Genomic DNA, 19464 nt, shown 5'->3' on the forward strand with positions numbered 1-19464 from the left:
GCGTAGTTGGTCACACGTTCGCTTCATATGCGGATGGTCATGGGTTTGATTCCCAGCCCCGGCACTTGCAATTTTTCGTCAGTTTTTCTTCCCCCCGAGAGCGGCTGACACTGACCCTCTGCTGAGACTACGGCTTAAACGGACCCGGATACCTGGACATCGGCGAACTGCAACTCATAATGGACCCCCAATCGGACTGGCAAAGGAACAACAGCCACCCATCCTCATCCTCGTGCTCTTCATTCTACCATGAATAGAGTAGAACAATGAAAGAAGCACGAAGGCAACCAGTTCGGTAGCGAAAAATACATCTAGGCGCTGTACAAAGTGTAAGTGCAGCTGTCAATTGTAAACGCTCACGTAGTGCCCAAGTGGACAATAGAGCTGTAAATTAGGTTAAGTGATTAGGAATAAACAAAAAATGTGAAGGAACCCGTAGGGTAGTTTTTTTCAAAAATCGATGCAAAAAATTCCCGAGTGGATCTTACATTTTATTTTTGAAGAGTCATTGGAGGAATTTCTGAAGAAACCCCAGAAAGATCTTCCAAAAAAACCCATGAAGCAATTCCTAAAGGAAACCCTGGAGAAAGTTTCGGGATAAATCCTTGGAAGATCGATTGAGGAAATGCTTAAGGGAATTTCCGAAATATTTGTCTGAAAAAAATCTGGTAAAGTCCCGAAAAATAGATTAAATCTCTAAAAGATTTTTGGGGAAAGTTTTGCAGAAACTCATACACAACTTTCTTACACAACTCTTCTGGAAGAATCCCTAATTTCTGGAGAATGCAGAAGTTGCTGTGGGAATTTCTGGTGAAATCTTTGGAAGAATTTCCAAAGTGACCCCAGTACAAATGTTTAAAAGAACACTTTTGAAACATTTCCCAAAAAAACTCTGGAATAGTTTCTGAAGGCATCGCTGAAAGTTTAATTAAAGAAATCTTTGCGAAAATATATTTCTAAAAAATCTCTGAACTTTTTTTTGAAAAAGTCCCTGGAAGAGTTTTTGCATAAATTCATGAATATTTTTTTGGAAAAAAGGGGAAATTATACAAATTACTGAAGAAAATTTCCGAATGGAAGGGATTTTTTTTGAAAGAATCCGTGAGGGAAAAATTTTGACAAATTTTCAAATGATTTTTTTAGAAGATCTTTTTTTGTGAAGAATTTCTGAAAAAAATGGTAGTCTTTTTAAAAGAATCTCTGGTAGGTTCTCCAGGCGAATGCCTAGAGAATTTTCTGAATTAATATCCAGAGGAGTTTCTGAAGTAATTTCTCAAACAATCAAAAGCAAATCTTTAAATTTCCATAGGAACTTTTGAGGAAATTCAGAAGGGATCTTTGGCAAAATAGGGTTTTTGACCCCATTCCCGGCACAACAGGTATACAAAATTGTACATTACCTAAATTCAGAACGAAACGACCGTTTTCGTCCACTTCTTCCATCTGAATCAGATACATAATTGTATGAACTTGTTGTTAACAGTGATTGTTATGAAGATTTTCTGCCTGGAAGTTGATTTTGAACGAGCTAACTACGTCTTATCCAGCGCCAATTCTCGGCACCAGTGCCGAACTTCCAGCAAAATCAAATGGGTTGTTTTACTGAAGTCATATTAGTGAACGCTCTAGAAAATGAAACCAACTTTTGAAAAACAATGATTTCAAAACTATCTAACGGCGAGTCCGGACGACCGCTAGGAGAAGGTAGTATCCGATTCGTAAGATCTAGGCGAGTCTGGACGACCGTTAGAGGATATTGGTTTCGATTTTTAAATCGTAGTATAAGTTTGAAGACCGTTGGGAAGAATTTGTTTTCGATTTGTGAAATCGACAGACCAGTTGGACGACCATCAGGAAGAATTTGTTTTCAATTGGTAAACTCGAAGGACGAACTGGACAACCGTTAAGGAGGACTTGGTATTCGATGGGTCAGCTCGATGGACGAGTCGCACGACCGTCAAGAGAACTTGCTATTTGATTTATAAGATAGAAAAGCTAGGTGTATAGTTTGTCGGAGGGATTTGGTTTTCGATTTTTAAGATCGAAAGACGAGTCGGACGACCATCAATAGAAATTGGCTTGCGAAACTGAAGATTTTATTCGATGAGGAACGGACGCATTTGCATTGGAATGAAAGAGAAATAAAACTGTTTGATCCTGCATCTCAAGCAAAACTGTGGTTGTTTCATGTAAGTCGTATTAGTGAACGCTCTAGAAAATGAAGCCAAATTTTGAAAAACAATAATTTCGAAACTATCGCGAATGAAACTAACTCACAAAAGTGAACTGACATATAGAATGAATAAAAGAAGTAATATGTAAAGAGCTCACCAAATTATCAGGAAAAGTGTTTTTGCGACCATTGCAAGAAGAAGTTGAGAAAATGAATCACGCTGAAGCGAACTTTCACGCTGGACCACGTCATTGGCATCATCCAATTCAAGATCGAAATCATTTTTGAACTTGAAACAATTATCAAATGTTGATTATATCATATTCCAATGCACCATTCATAACAAATATATGTGAACTCGCAATTTTAAACGCAATCTACTTTGTACCAATATTAACCGCTATTTGTGCGACTCTAATGAACCGTTTTCGAACTCAATTTAGCTCCTGCTTCGGAGAATTCCCTACTGCACTTCGGAGAATTAATGCTTCCCATAATAAATTTACATTTGTGTGTAGCTGGGTGTAGTGTTCTCTGTCTGTGGGTGGCTCAAATGCACTCACTAACTGCGGTGGAGGTGCCATACTGATGGTGCATCTGTTTCATTTAATTACTTAATTTTGCAACAAACTCAGCACCAGCATGTTCGGTTGGTAAAGGGAAGCAGTAGTTGCCATTAAATTTGGCTTGAATTGTTCCATGAAGTTTTCATGCAATGTAACTCATGAGTAACTAAAATGTAGCTTAACATCCAACAATCAAAACTTTTCAAGTACAGTTCAATCTACTGATCGCCGACAAAAAAGGTACGAAAACGCTCAAAAGCACAAATCCACCAATCAACCCAATTTGAATCGAATCGAATCGAAATTAATGCGCACCAGTACCTTTCCCGAGAAACCATCCTGACAAGAACTCGCACTTTCCCTTCCCGGAAATCGAAAATTTGTCATTTTCTCGCACTGACTGGTGGCTTTCCGACTCCGACACTCCCTGCGTATGTCCTAAATACCCTCGACGACAAGGACATGCTTCGTCGCGAGCAGCGGAGTTGCTTCGCAACACGGACGATTTTTCGGAATAAAAATTCACTTTCACGTCACCGGCAGCAGGCCAGATTCGGATCCAATCGACACGACAACGCGCCGGTAAGAGTCTGAAAAGGACGATGACGGACGGTGGTGGAACGGTAAGGACGTACGTTGAGCAATGTTCGGTAATTAAATCTTGTTAGCAATGTCGAATCGGATAAAACGAGCGCCGCCGTCGCCGCCGTGGCCGGAGCCGTAAATGCACGTGAAAAGCCCCCAAAAAAGGTATCCCCTTTGCTTTCGATCAATTTTAATTAACTGTTTCCGCTGCTGTGAGTCGAACCTTGCTTGCTACGCTCCCAACAAAAAGCGCGGGGAGGAGATTGGGCAGCGCGGCAGGTAACGCCGTGGAAAATTTTACAATTAATTAATTGTTTGTAAATGCTTGCGCAGTTGACGGCTCCCATCCCGGAAACGGTTCGTCGTGTATTGGGAAAAAGTGCGAACCTGTTGCGAATAAATCTGATTAAGTGAAATTGGTTGACTGTCAGTCGGTAAAGCGAAAAGTAATATTAATACTTGAAAGCATTCTGCGGGAATGACATATTCGTACTCACTGGGAAGGATCAGGGAATACTCTGATAATTTCAGAGCTTCAGCTAAAATTTGCTGAACTTAAAATCTAGGGTAGCGAACCACTTGGGCAGCGGCCGATATTTTGGGCACTCTTCACTACACTACACTTCACTACGGGGGTGAATCGCATCTTGCTAGCGTATTCGGTGCCTTGTGGTGTTGGTACCAACTTGTTGTGGGACTTGGTCTTCCGGATGGCCAGGAGCAGCTTGGTAACACAAAGAGGACAAAACAGAGAAAAAACTGGAGAAGAAAACACAAGCGAATTGAACTTTTATACCAGCAAAGCGAAGAAAGTCGAAAATACATCCCATATATGTGACATCGCGGGTCCCCAACACATCTCTAACAAGAACAAAGGGTTGTCTACCTCGGGCCTCAAGGGTATCCAAAAGAAGTGCTCTGGAGGCGTCATTATCCGGGCATTGCCAATTACGTGGTCGATGTCATCATAACCGGAACCGCACTTAGTACAATACATTGCTCAACGCGAGGTTTATCCTGTATAAATGCGCATCTAGCGAGTAATGGTTGGACATAAGTCTTGACATCACGCGAATGAAATTGCGACTTACATCCAAACCATACCACCACACTCGCAAAGAAACATTAGGAATAATGGAATGTAACCACCGTCCCAGCTGGCCATCTCGCCAATCATTTTGCTAACTTTGAAGAGAACTCTGGCGAACAAAATGGAAAAATTCATCATGTGAAATTCTTCTATCCTAGATCTCACCTTCCTGTGCGCCCACCTTTGCGAGAGAGTCCGCCTTCTCATTGCCATAAATTGAGCAATGTGAGGGGACCCATACAAAGGTAATCTTGTAGGATCTTTCGACCAGTGCACCCATCTGCTCCCTTATTTTTGTAAGAAAGTAAGATGGATGTTTTACAGGTTTCATCGACCGGAGTGCCTCAATCGAACTAAGGCTATCCGAGAAGATGAAGAAATGGTCTACGGGCATGTTCGAAATCATCCCCAAAGCGAAGTTGATTGCTGCCAGTTCAGCAACATAAACCGAATAAGGTTCCTGAAGTTTGCGGAAGGTGGTGAAATTTTCATTGAAGACACCAAAACCAGTGGATCCATTTACGAGAGACTCATCAGTGAAGAATCTCTTACAGGAATTGACATTTTGGTACTTTTCATTAAAAATGCGAGGAATAGATATACATCGAAGTTGATCTGGTATTCCATGAATAGCTTGTTTCATGGACAGATCGTATTTAACAGAGGAACTGTCATTAGTGATGTGTACACGAGGTGGGTTATGACCTGGGAGGCTTATGTCGGATGATATGTAGAAAAGTTAAATTCTCATAAATTTTGACTGAGTACTCAGAGTGAGCATTTCTTCGAAGTTTTCAATCATAAGTGTGTTGCTCACTCCACACTTGATAAGTAACCTTAGCGAGAGCTCCCAGAAGCGGTTCTGGAGAGGTTTCACTCCTGCCAGGACCTCTAGGCTCGCATTATGCGTTGAGTGCATACAGCCGAGAGCAATACGCAAACAACGGTATTGAATTCGTTTCAACTTTATTAGGTGGCAATTTGCTGCTGAGTGGAAACAGAAAGATCCATACTCGAGAACAGAGAGAATAGTCGTTTTGTAAAGTTTTATGAGGTCTTCCGGGTGAGCACCCCACCATGTTCCGGTAACTGTGCGTAGAAAATTGATCCTTTGTTGACATTTTTGCACCAAATACTTAGTTTGGGTACCCCAAGTGCCTTTTGAATCAAACTAGACCCCAAGGTATTTCGAAGTCAAAGACTGGTCGATTTCTATTCCCAAAAGATTGAGTTTCAGCTGGGCTGGATTCCGCTTTCTAGAAAACCAACCAATGGAGTTTTTTGCGGAGCTCATTAATGGTTCACTGGAATCATTAAATCTACAAAAAAAATTAATTTAAAGTTCTAAACTGACTCGTAACTTGGATCACATGATGACAACGATGTGGTCAGTTTGCGTAGTTTTCAACTCTTGAATAATCTTTCAACTACTAACCCAAAATAGGTATTTTTTATGGTAGATCTTCGGCAGCGTTGCAGTGTTCACTCACTCAAAGTTACTTCTCTAAAATCGAAATGCAAGGCTCAAGTAGTCTAAGCTCGTGGTGTACGATCTTTATCCTGTTTTGTTCAAATTGGGACAAACCAGTGTCACATTGGGTGGTTTGTAAGTAAGTTCCCACAACACTAACAAATACCCACAACACTAACAAATACCCCTAAATGCTAAATTCTTCTGTACTGTTGGTCAGTCACAGTGCAAACAGTTCAGTTGACTTATTACCCACCCAACCAACAAGCTTCCTGTCAGCACCATGATTGGTCCGGTGCGGTAGAAATAGCAAAGCAAAAATCCCTCATCCGAAACCACCCGACCGTGACTGATAGGTTTAAAAACTTGACGTAACGCCCAAACACCATCATAATCCGCCGGTGCTGCTGCTGCTGCAGTGTGCCCTTGCACATGGGTATCAACAAAATCCCACACTCCCAACAGTGCACAATGGTCCCAGGTCCGAATCTAGCTAGACAAAATTATTTACGGCGAAACTATTGAATTTAGCTATATTGTGTCTTTGGGAAAGTTTTTCCAAAATTTGTGTCCTATTTAGTCAATAAATTGAAATTAGGGTGGTCCAAATGGTTTAAAAGATTTGTATATCAACTTTTTTGTTTTTCCAAATACACCTATACAATGTTCTACAAAGTTTTAGAACAATTAATTTGGAGCAACTTTCCCGAAGAAACCAACCTCCTAACTATTACGGTTGACGAGTTATGATTTTTTGAAGCTTGGATGTTAGGGTGGACCTTAAAAAAATCAGTTTTTTGCTTATAACTTTTCATAGGGACATTTCTCGCAAAAACGTTGTTCCGAGCACTTTTAGATCTTTTGATTTTACACTTTTTCTCCGAAGAGAGCAATGTTATATCTCTTGAAATAAGAAAGTTATGCAAGATTTTCTCTTAAAAAATCGCTTTTCTTACATGTAAATATTTCAGAATGGCGCGAACCGATTTTCAATCTTTTAAATCCATTCAAAAGATCTCACTTTCATTGTTCGATGGTGAAAAAATAAAAGAAGTGTTTTTTGTTTAAAGCGCTTAATTAATTTTTGAAAATATGTCATTTTTCATCAAAAAATGGCCATAACTTCAAGAATATACAAAATACAGGTATGATGTCTTCGGCAAAAAGGTGCGCAATTGAATGCTTTAAAATTGTCTAGAACTAAGTTTTTTTGAAGAATCAACACATAAAAACATATTTAAAAAAAATTGGATTTTTAACTAAAAAATAAACACTATCAACGTTTCAAAGAACCTTCTGTCAATGCTACCCTAATGAACGGTTCCATACTTGTCTCTATATGTTGAATTTCTAAAAACAGTCAACTTCAACAATGTACGAATTACGGTATATTTGAGAAAACAATGTTTGAGTGACAATGTAACCCGATTAGAAAAGGAATGCTGATCAAAGTAGCCTAGATCAAAGTAGACTAGATCAAAGTAGCCTAGTTCAAAGAAGCCTAGTCAGCAGAGCATGGTTTTCTGCATGCATGCTGTTGAATTTTGGTTAGTGCGTTATCGTTCCACAGAAAAAAGAAAGATGTCAGTTGGTAAGTTACAGAATTTCTCAACTTTTGAAGTAGATTCCCTAACTAAATTTTCCACCAGGTCTTAAAGTCGCCTTCCATGAATTGGCTGAACAATTCATTACCGATAGTTCTACAACATCTTTGTGTCAGTACGTTATTGACAAGTTCCAGGGCAAAACAATTGATACTGCAGAACTTCAAAAGAAAATTAGCTTTTTCGCACTCAAATTCACAACAGCATGGAAAAAGAGCAACCGGAAAAGAGACGGTTTCTTTGAGCGCAACAAAATTTGGTTGAGTGGGTTTGAAACTTTCAAAGAACTTCCGATGTCGAACACCAAGAGAGGGCGTCCGCGTAAATCATTTGAAACCTCAAGCACAAAATCGAAGCAGCGAAAAGTTCATGATATCAGCGTCGAAGTTCCGTATCAGGAGTTGATGTTTGCAGCGGCAACAAGAGCCACAAGTTCCGGACATAGAGATGCGGCAAAGATCATCAAAAATATTTCTGAATTTCCAGAAACCGCCACTAGCTTGAAGCAATCTATGAAGTCTAGTGATGCCGGAGTGGAGCAGTATTCACCGACTAAAGCTTTGGCATTCATTTGTAAGAACGGATTTTCCAAGAGTCAATACAATGACATTCGTGCATCGGATTTGAAGAAAGGGTGTGATTTGTATCCGTCATACAATCGGGTTTTGGAGGAAAAGAAGCTGACGTATCCTGAAGGTAATTTCTATTTCATTAGATAGGGCCCATTCATACACTATAAAGGCATCACAAAACATCTTTTCTATTATCTAACATGATCGAAATGAATTTATGTTGCTTATGGACAGATAATTATGGGAATGCAAAAATAGTCATGAGATATTCATCATTTTCAGGTATTACGATAAAACCATCAGCAGCCGAAGTTCCCCTCCAATCCCTAGTTGACCACACAAACAAACGCTTAATAGAAAGCCATAGAAGTATTCTTGCTGGTTCGGCTTGTAATACGTTTGAGATTAACTATAAGTGGGGCTGCGATGGCAGTAGCAATCACTCTCGCTATAAGCAAAACTTTGTTGAAACGGATGAAGACGGTGAATTACGAGAGTACAATGATTCACACATATTTTCGATGGCTCTTGTTCCTCTCCAATTAATTGGAAGAATCTCAGAGCACGAACGAGATATTTTTTGGAAAAATGATCTACCTTCTTCCGTTTCGTTGTGCAGACCGATCAAGCTAATTTTTTTGAAGGAATCTGCTCAGCTAACGCGAAATGAAGTTGAGAAAGTGCGAGATCAAATAAAAAATCTGAGGCCAACTGAAATTCTTCAAGACGGTCGGACAATTACTGTATATTCTTCGTTAATTCTAAGTATGATGGATACTAAGGTAGTAAACGACCTCACAGAAACAAACTCGCAATCCTGCTCATTTTGTGGGAAAAGCGGAAAGAATCTGAATGACGCAACCAACGATCTGAACGAGACCAACGCTGAAAAGTTCTCTCGTGGATTCTCCCCTCTCCATTGCTATATTCGGACAATGGAACTGTTTCTTAAGGTAGCATATAGCATAGCATAGCATAGCCGACCGTACACATCCTGGGGTGGCTGTCGATAGAGAAGTTTAATGCGCCAGAAAAGTTGCCTGGGACTTGACAAACCTTTCATTTAACGAACTCTCGACACCTGGCCAGGTCCTTACGATCAGCGGGGATGGGGAGGAAATGTTGATTAGATATCTACTCAGAATATGTCCAAGAACTTGGCCCACTTCATAGATATCTGGAGTTGGAAATTGGATAGGGTTTAATGGGGTGCTTTCCTTGGCGAAAAAGCGTACGAGAAATTGTCATGGTTCAATCATTTACCTGGTTACCACTGAAAAGTAAAAGTAAGCATTAAGTCGCACAAATTTCGTAGGTAGTACAGCCATCGACCACAGTCCTTCCCGTCGGATACCAAAACACAAAGATTGGAGACTTATCTTTGACTTCTCGACAAGACTGACGCAATCCTCCAACAGTCGAGAGTTGTCCTGGCCTCGTCCTTGCGACTGCTGAGGAAAATGAAAGGATAATTAGTTAGACACCTAAAGAAAGCTGTCAAAAGTTCTACGACTTCTCAGGCCTAGGTGTCAAGGGGATATGGGTGTTGTTCTAGGTGTTGTTAGTGGAAGGGTACTCCAAAGGATGCGGTTGGTCAACGTAAAGGTACACCATTATTAGACTGCTCCGAAATAGTTATCTGCCCAATATGTCCTGGCTGCCTCATCATCTGCATTACTTGATTTTTCGGTTGAGAATCTGAAATATTACATAATATCAACATTGACGTCGAATAAGCTACATATTAGTGATACGCTCGCCACAGTTATATATTTTTACAATCTAATTTGTATCATACAATAAATTTACCTGAATCCTGCTGAAATAAAATATTGATTAGCAGCATAATTGAAACAAAAATATTACATAAACATCAAAAAAGTGCATCAAACTTTGATCTTGGAATATTTGTAAACTACTGCCTGATTATTTTAGGCAGGAAAATTTCAAGATCAAAATTTGATTTGGTAGATCTTACGCCGCAACGCACCATTCTGAGGTGATCTACCCACGTTACGGGAATGTTTCTTAAGGTAGCATATCGACTAAAAATGGAAAAACCGACATGGCCCGTAGCGAAGTCTAACGAAGCTGTCCGTCAACGAGAAGCCACCATTCGAGCCGAAATAAAACGAAGACTAGGGCTCAGAATTAGCGAACCGTTACCGAGCGGTGGCAACAGCAATGATGGTAATACCTCACGAACGTTCTTCAAAGAATGGCGATCTACTGGAGAGAATGTACATCATTCTAGTTATTATCAACTGTAAGAGTGATATCAACGTGGAAGTATTCCAAAACTACTTGGAAACGACTAGGAAACTTTATATCAGGTAAGATGTAGTTTGACATATAATAATAATAAAACTAATAATAATGGAATTGGATAATAATAATAATTTATTCTAGCCTATATGGTTGGTATCCGCTGTCTCCAACTCTCCACAAAATTTTGGTCCACGGCGGTGCCATCGCGAAGCACAGTACTGTTCCTGTTGGAATGTTGAGCGAGGAAGCACTGGAGACCCGGAACAAGTCTATCAGAAAGTTCCGAGAATTCCACTCCAGGAAATTCAGCAGAACGGCAAACATCGAAGACGTCTTCCAACGTTTGCTTCTAACATCCGATCCAGTGATTTCCTTGATGAATAGGAAAAGCAGCGATTCTCCTTTAAACTCTCATCCAGCCAAAGCTCAAGAACTTGTTATTTTGAATTGAATTGAAAAGATATGTAGTTTTAATTTTTATTTGTTCTAAGCTCAATAAACCAAAATATTAAGTATATACATACTAATCGATTGTTTTTAGAAATCCAACATAGAGAGAAAAGTATGGAACCTTTCATTAGGGTAGCTTTGACAGAAGGTTCTTTGAAACGTTGATAGTGTTTATTTTTTAGTTAAAAATCCATTTTTTTAAATATGTTTTTATGTGTTGATTTTTCAAAAAACTTTGTTCTAGACAGTTTTAAAGCATTCAATTGCGCATGTTTTTGCCGAAGACATCATACCTGTAATTCGTATATTCTTGAAGTTATGGTCATTTTTTGATGAAAAATGACATATTTTCAAATATTAATTAAGCGCTTTAAACAAAAAACACTTCTTTCATATTTTCACCATCGAACAATGAAAATGAGACCTTTTTAATGGATTTAAAAGATTGAAAATCGGTTTGCGCCATTCTGAAATATTTACATGTAAAAAAGCGGTTTTTTAAGAGAAAATCTTGCATAACTTTTTTATTTCAAGAGATAGAACATTGCTCTCTTCGAAGAAAAAGTGTAAAATTGAAAGATCTAAAAGTGCTCGGAACAACGTTTTTGCGAGAAATGTCCCTATGAAAAGTTATAAGCAAAAAATTGATTTTTTAAGGTCCACCCTAACATCCAAGTTTCAAAAAATCATAACTCGTCAACCGTAATAGTTAGGAGGTTGGTTTCTTCGGGAAAGTTGCTCCAAATTAATTGTTCTAAATCTTTGTAGAACATTGTATAGGTGTATTTGGAAAAACAAAAAAGTTGATATACCAATCTTCTAAACCATTTGGACCACCCTAATTTCAATTTATTGACTAAATAGGACACACATTTTGAAAAAACTTTCCTGAAGACACCATATAGCTAAAATCAATAGTTTCGCCGTGAATAATTTTGTCTAGCTAGATTCGGACCTGGGACCATTGTGCAGTGCAGTTTACCTACCACTATTCTGTATCTACTACTGGAAGTCACTGTGACAACCGCGTGCACTGACTCGGTGAGCGCGGTGCTGTATTATCCTGCAGTGCACAAGTGCATAGTGGACGCAGTTAGTAGAAAAGATGACCAAAAGTATAATCTACAAGCTGTACCCGGCAAACTTTGTCTTGCCTACTGCGTTTTTTGACGTTTCAAGTTTCTTGCCAAGACCAAGTCCCCGGTTAAAATGAATGGAAGATCGATTTTCAAAAACTCTCAATTTTTGCATGTTTTTTGGCTCATAAACCTTCCTTGGGTGAAAACTAACAGAACAAAACTAAGACGAACAGAATCGGACCTTCCGTTTGCAAGTTATGTGCGGTCCCACGTATGCCACTGCATTTTTATACATATAGATATTACAAAAACCAGGATTTATTTATCTCGACGTTTCGACTCTGCTTCGAGTCTACTTCGTTTTAATATAAAACGACAAATTCGAATATTCGCTTTGTAGAAGACGCCGGGCAAATCAAAAACAGTCGTTTGAGTCATAATTACTATAATTATTATAATTATAATTATTATAATTATATTATAATCCAATGCACAACTAGAGTTAAACTTTCTTGAAAATCGATAAAAATCTAAAAGATAGGTACAATATGATTCTCACTTCTATCTTGGTTCCCTTGTGAACTCTGTTTTTGCAAGTCAAAATTAAATGATAAACAATAAACACGTGTGTCATGCCTCGAGCATGTGTGCTTGTCAATCAATGTCCATAGTTGCGGTTCTGTAAAACTTGACGTTGGAAATCCAAACAAGAAATACTATCGTTCGGTACGTTTACTGCTTGTTGAGTTAAGGTACACCAGGGCAAGTTAAAACGGGTGGGGTAAGATTAAACAACGGGTTAACATAATGATATCTAATGATGATGATTCAAACAATCTTTTGGCGAAGGATAGGTTTTCAAATTGTATTGAAATCTATCAAAGTTTCATGTTTCATCTTGTACTACACGTTTCTTACTTCCAAACAAGACATCCAATGATTTACTTCGAAGGGCCTTCAACAGATTGTTGACAGTGAGCCAGAAACGATCACACCTCTCGAACTAGACGCTCAGTTTTTCCAAGTTTTGATAGGTACTTGCAGAAGCTGAGGTAGATTTTTTTGTACATTTTATGTGTTGCGCTGTGATCGAAAAACCATGCATCATGCTGTTTCGAATAATTTCAAGCATAACTTTACCAAACCAACTTACCAAACAAAAAAGAGATTTTCACATGAGGCACTAAATTTCGTTAAGGACTACCTGTATCACTTGCTTTTAGTGATGATTTGTGAAAAAATTCCCGGATTTTTCACGTTTCTGAAATGTTTGAATATATGAGTTGCTATGGGAACAGGGAACTTCCCCTTAGATTTTCTCCGATAGTGGATTTTGTTAGATACGGTGTTTGGCAAAGTTAGGCTTCATTTGACATTGATTTATTGATTAAATTATTTTAACAAATATCTGTTAACCATAGGCGAAACCCCAGATCTGACATCTGTACTTGCCGAATATTAATCCATCGCTGTTTCAGCTCGTTCTGAAATGAACTATTTAAATATCTATGCTACGTAACCGGCTAAGCAGTCTCTTGATGAAATCAAACGATGTTATTTGACTTTGCCCAGCGTTTCGACCACTTTTTTGGTCTTCTTTAGGGGTTAATCGGTAAACCCCTGAAGAAGACCAAAAAAGTGGTCGAAACGTTGGGCAAAGTCAAATAACATCGTTTGATTTCACCAAGAGACTGCTTAGCCGGTTACGTAGCATAACTATCCCATTCAGTCGAACCCTCCCAATCCATTCATATTTAAATATCTGATGTGATGTTCACATCTTCCAGAATATTTTGCTTCAGAAAGCAGGAAACATTTGTTTTTTTTTTCTGTCCAAACTTCTAGTAGTTTCTGGTGGAAGTAAGAGTACACCGTGGTTTCTATCAGAGCGAGCTTCATGTTTAATTTTCCTTCCTTTTGCTTAAATAACCTGCATTCCTTTTCAATTGGGTTTTTAAATTATTAAAAATATATTTATTTTTTGATGTTATACGAAAGAGCACCTATTTCTGAACCACCATGATTTTTTTCAGATTTTTACAACTTCATTTTGGTACCTAAAATCGCTTTCGAAGAGATTTTTCGAAATCACCTTTTGACAGCTGGCCCACTGCTTGACAGCTCCGCCCAGTACAAAATGCGACGATGGGTGATTCGACAAATCGCTCCCATACAAACTTCAAACTGATTTTTAAATAGGTTCCCGGGCACCAAAATTCATGAAAATTTGGATTTCGGCTCAGTTTTGCATGCAGATTCTGAATATGGAATTATCTCAACACCGCCAAAGAAGCCAATTGACGATAGCTTTGCGATTAAAAACTCTTGGGACACCAGTGCAGAACTGTGCTCTAAAAACTGCTTTAGAAGCTCATTATAATTTTCTTAAAATGCCAGTGCACGCACAGGATCATATATTGGATCAAATGAAAATCAATGCTCAACATCTGCTCGAACTCAACCAGATTTTTATTAATTTCAAACAGAAGTTGACCCTTCAGTACCCCTTTTGTCAAATATTTAACTTTGTGTACACCTTATGAAAATGTTTATTTCTGCATAAATTTCACCGAGATTTCATCCTATAGGCACTTGAAGTTTTCAAGACACGCATGGATTAAGTTTGAACGAATTTTGTTGTTTTTTTTTTGTTACTGGTTGAGTGGGTATTGCATATTTAGTTTTCTTGTCGTTTATTTTATGTTTCACTCGGAAAAGCAAATTTTTATTAAAAATTAAAAAAAAACCTTTTCCTAATCCTTCACTGAGGTGTGTAAGTTTAAGATCACGAATAAATAAAAACCATCGCTGAGGCGAACCAACAAGTTATGCTGCAATTCAAGTACATTTTTTTTAAGAATTTCAATCATTTTTTTTCGGAAATTTCTAAAATTTTATCAGGACTTCCATATGGATAACTGACACTTATTATGTATGTCGTCTTAGAACTCAGTAGTAATCACTTGAAATCTACTGTAGCACATTGTGTAATCCAGAGTACAGTTATTTCAACAACAGAAAAACTTTGAAGAAATGTCAAACATTTTAAGATTTTTTTTTAAGAAATTGATTACCAACTCATAACGTGGTACGAATCATAAAAATACATGGAAGATTTACCGGAACAACCCATTGGTGAATCCACGAAAAACTTCACAAAGAGCAGAAGACACATTCCACGCACTTCTATACCGCGTTTTTTGAACTTCATTGAACGATGTTTACGGGCTCCTGCTGTCGATTCGATTTTGATTCTTGTTGCACCAAAATGAAGATATTTACTTATATTCTTATCTAATAGTACTCGAAACTTTGAAAACTGCTTCAAGAAAGTAGCCAATTTCTTGTCATTCAGTCAAAATATGTCACTTTTTGCGATGGTGTCCCGTTACGCTATATTTCTTGATTTCTTTCGAAGTAAGAAGGTCCAATTCTCAATTAGAAAGCATAAATTGAAGCTTCTATTCAAATCTGATCGTTTGATATGCTGGTTAGTATGCAGTTAACTACATAGCAAGTTTTGGAAGCAAAAGTTTGTTCCTCGCGCAAAACGTAACGCGTGGAATGTGTCAGAAGGCTTTTGAAAACAATATTTGGAGAAATGATTTAGTTGAAATTCAAAAGTTTCTGATTTTCTAGAAACATCTGACTATATGCATGAACTGAGAGGCCAAGCCCCGACGCCAAGGCAGTGGCAGAAGGAGGGTTCTTTGTGCCGAGCGTCGTTGATTCCCGTGTGGGTGGAAGGTGGAAAATCTCTTCAAGTGAATATTCATTGGTGAGCTCCTTCTATTTTATTATGGAATTACCATTGTATGATAAATGACACCAAAACAGATATTTTTGGGTCGACATATTCGACATAGTCAAATTCAAAACGAGTATTTATTTTCTCCAACCAACCAAAACAATTATGCCAATGTATTTTCCCCATGATGATGTGAAACAAACATTCAAATTTATGTGTATTAAGGTTGGAGCATCCGTCATCATTTTCATATTTTTTTTTAATTTCTGCTAGAAAATACCACAAGAACTCTAACCAAAATCCCTTTCAAAACTCTACTGAAATTTGCCCAATGGACTACCGTCAGGAGCCCCTCCACTAACTCTTCCATGACATCACGGAATTTTTTTTCTATCAATTCAAACATGTTTTGTGGCAAAACATCTCAAATTGTCTGTTGAGAAGTTCCAATATAAACTAATTTAAAAAAAAATAGTTAAGAATTCATTCAGGATCCTTCTGATAGTTAATACATCATAAGTTCACCCAGAACACTCTGCAGATATTCTTTAAGAATTGTACTAGAAGTATTCAATGTTCAATATTCTATCCAAAGATTTCCAAAACCTTTATCAAGCAAATTTCACAAGATTTCCTGGACATCCGAACGTTCATGTAGTTTCAAGGATGTTTTTTTCTTCAGAAATTCATGAATTTAAATAATAGAAATACACTAGAACTGCAATGGCGCTGTAGTCACTTTTTCTATTTAATTCAATTAAAACCTTTTATTGTAATAATTGATTGTTTTTATGTGTCCAGCTTGAAGAGCATCTTTTGTTTTAGTAAACAAAATTTATTTGACACTTCTAGTACCACTACTGACGCTGTAAGGGCGTGGCAAACTAGATGTTTGTCACACGAACAGTCGCGACATTGGACTTCTGTGGCTAGTTATTCTAATATTTAAATATATCCTGTACCAGAAAATAATTCAGGTTTAAACTTTTTGAGGCATACAAAACTTGAAAAGCATAGTGACATTTTTTAGGAGTGACATACTGTGAAACTTTGCGGAAAACTTGTAAGTAGAGAGAGACGAACCAGCCAAGGGCTGAAAGTCTCTTTAATAAAGACAAATCAATCAATCAATTGTAAGTAGAAAGAATAGAATTAGCATAAGCGCCAACTTGTGGCGTAGTTTGGGGGGGGGGGGGGGGGGGGGCGAAGCTGTCCAAAATTGGTCCAAAACTTGACAATATTCAGCTTTTCTCAGCTATATGTATTAGTTTTTGCGTGAATATGCTTAATTTAGATGAACTGCGTCGATATTTTCCGAATTTCATTGATTTTGAGAGGCCTTGACGTCCTCCTCTCCTCAACTACGCCACAAGTTGGCGCGTATGAGAATTGGTGTTAATTTGCAATTAAAAGAAGAATTTGCAAAAAAAAGGGATTCTGGTGAAATTCGAGCTTACGACCCCGTATCGCATGAACGGCGCTTTAATCAACTAAGCCACCGAATAGAATCATGTTAAATAAACTCTAAGCATTCTGAACATTTTGCTTTTCGCATTCTCGTGTCTTCGATGCTCGGCTGAGCATCTTTGTGAATTGAAAATTCTATCGAACACTTGTTCAAGAATTTCTTAAGAATCCTTTCGAAACTATTGCAAAATTTTCCATCGGAAGCAGTACAAGAAACTCGCACGATTCTTTCAAAAGCTATGATACCTAGATGGAAAAGTGTCCGGTGAATACTCTGAAAGTTTTGCCAATGCAAGAGAAAAAAATTACTTCAAGACCTTACCTAAGAAATACTAGGGTATTCTTCTTGGTTATATGTCCTCTATGTTCATACTATTGAAAAAACAGACGATTGCAGCACCGATTGTTTCCGTTCTTTCTGTTGGAATGCATGCTTATTAGCTTCGTTTTGTAGGATAAAAATGGGTGCACTCTACTTAAGATGGGTTCTGTTTCCCATTCAAAAACTATTGGAGAGGATGTGTGTCAGTCACTTTGAAATTCGTTAGAATTGCATCATCACTTGACACGCATTTACTTTAATCGAAAGTCATTATTTAGGAGTCCTAAACTCTTCAGACAGTGGGAACGTTACACTAAAAAGAGGAGAAGAAGAGGAAACTCCTCTATCTGACTTATCAGATAACGAGAAATTCTTTGGGAAATGCCTCTAGCATATTATTTAACCCTTTGAGGGCGGATGGGTCATATGTGCCTAACCGAGAAAATCGGCCATCATAAACGTGTTCTAGTCCAGCGAGGTTGCATCCAGAAAGCTGAAAATTCCGTCTCCAATGGGTAAACAAATTATTTGAGATTCTAGAAAATTTCACGGATTCATCATTTAATTAGTACATACACTCCCTTTCCTATTATTAAACAATAATAATGAAGTCACCGAGGTGTACTTATTTGACTAACAATGCACAATGGGTCCAGAGCCGCATTTACGAGGACAAAAATGTTTGTGCCTATACCTTCGATCTATCTAACAAAGACGATTTGAATTTTCTTGAACTGTTTTGTTTTCCATATGAAAATCCGTTTTTATTTATTATAATTTTATGCGTTTATTTTTTCGCTATACTTTGTTCTGAGCACTTTCAGAGCATCTAAAACTCACAATATTGTCGAAGACGCCAAGTTTGTATCTTATCGATTTAAGGAGCTACATCTGATTTTCTATGTAAAAAGCCGAATTTTTAAAATTCAATAAAAAGCTTCAAACAAAAAAGGTGCTCACAATTTGTTCACCATCAATAGAACAGAGTACGGTCTTTTCAATGCAATTCGTTGATTCAAAATCCATTTGCCCCTTTTTGAGATATGACTTTTCGAAAAAAAAAGTAATTTTTTGACGAAAAAAGCCAATATCTTTTTAACTATGAGAGATAGAACATCGAGCTCTTCGGAAAAAAATATGCGTCATTGATAGTTCTAAAAGTGCTCGGAACAAAGTTTTTACGAGAAATGAATGGATTGAAAGTTATTGCAAGAAAACTAAATTTCATAGATCACCCTAACATGATTCCTTAAAAAAATGGGAAAGAAACTTCCCCAAACACACCATGTATCTAAAACTCAAGGTTTAGGCACAAACATTGTTGTCTTCGTAAATGCGGCTCTGGACCCATTGTGCAATGCCCTGTGTGCAACACGCTTTCGTTTGACAAGTTAGGTAAATATACGTGACTAAAACGTGTGAACTTCGTTGATATGTAACCTATGTAAGGTGTAGTGGGACAAGTTGAAACGGTCAGGTCAGAGTAAAATAAAAGATGGTAAAACCGTAAAACCTTTTTCGAATGTAGTGATATTCTAGGATTCTCACTAGTGGATTTTTTTCCAAAACGTCTGGCCGTTCTCTGTGAGAAAGTGTAGACGTTTCCAGAAGCTCTTAAAAAAGTGTTACATTACCTACGAAACTGTTAGTCGTGTAATGTACGTATGTATAAGTTGATTGGTAGGATTCAGGTTTTGTTCAAATAATTCTAAGGGAAAACAAAGTTTCCCGAAGCATTCTCCGATGAATTTTTGCATAAATATTCAGAACACAATTAGGCATAGTTACAAATAACTATCAAATAAAACAAAACAGCATTAGAAAATGTAGCATGGCGACTAGGGTTTTTGACCACCTCTTCGAGCTTAATCTACCAGTGTTCAATCACTGTTCTAGAGAGTGAGAGGGTAAAAGGAGTCCACTCTTTTCACGCCTGACAAGGGAGGGCAACACGGTCCGTGTTAGTACGTAAGCTCTGCTGTTCCAACTCCATACAGCAGCAATACATCACACTCAATCCCTTTTTCAAGAATGGCAACTTGTTAAAATTAATTGCCACCCCTGCTGCC

At 37.9% G+C, this 19464-nt stretch overlaps 2 protein-coding genes across 3 annotated transcripts in view; one reads left to right on the forward strand and one right to left on the reverse strand.

Annotated features, from left to right (window-relative positions):
• Positions 1-19464, reverse strand: part of LOC109413093 (uncharacterized) — a 40296-nt gene that overhangs the window by 19210 nt on the left and 1622 nt on the right. The gene's annotated exons all lie outside the window — the stretch shown is intronic.
• On the forward strand, positions 3961-12084 carry LOC109400772 (uncharacterized). Of its 2 annotated transcripts, XR_009998071.1 has the most exons (3): positions 3961-9014; positions 10095-10394; positions 10471-12084. XR_009998071.1 is itself a non-coding variant. In XM_062854019.1 (2 exons), exons 1-2 carry the CDS (start codon positions 8262-8264, stop codon positions 10329-10331), a joined length of 990 nt encoding a protein of 329 aa, XP_062710003.1. In that variant the 5' UTR covers positions 3961-8261; the 3' UTR covers positions 10332-12075. The 2 variants fall into 2 exon arrangements, 1 of the variants encoding a protein (XP_062710003.1); XM_062854019.1 differs by having other exon boundaries at positions 10095-12075.

The sequence above is a fragment of the Aedes albopictus genome, chromosome 2, assembly GCF_035046485.1.
Source record: "Aedes albopictus strain Foshan chromosome 2, AalbF5, whole genome shotgun sequence".
In the NCBI taxonomy this organism is placed as follows: Eukaryota; Metazoa; Arthropoda; class Insecta; order Diptera; family Culicidae; genus Aedes; species Aedes albopictus.

Bases quoted from the DNA above. Each gene is read 5' to 3' on its own strand.
- LOC109400772 (XM_062854019.1), top strand. From the start codon at position 8,262: ATGATCGAAATGAATTTATGTTGCTTATGGACAGATAATTATGGGAAT. The intron at 9,015-10,094 runs GTAGCATATAGC...ATGTTTCTTAAG, and splicing joins CAATGGAACTGTTTCTTAAG to GTAGCATATCGACTAAAAAT.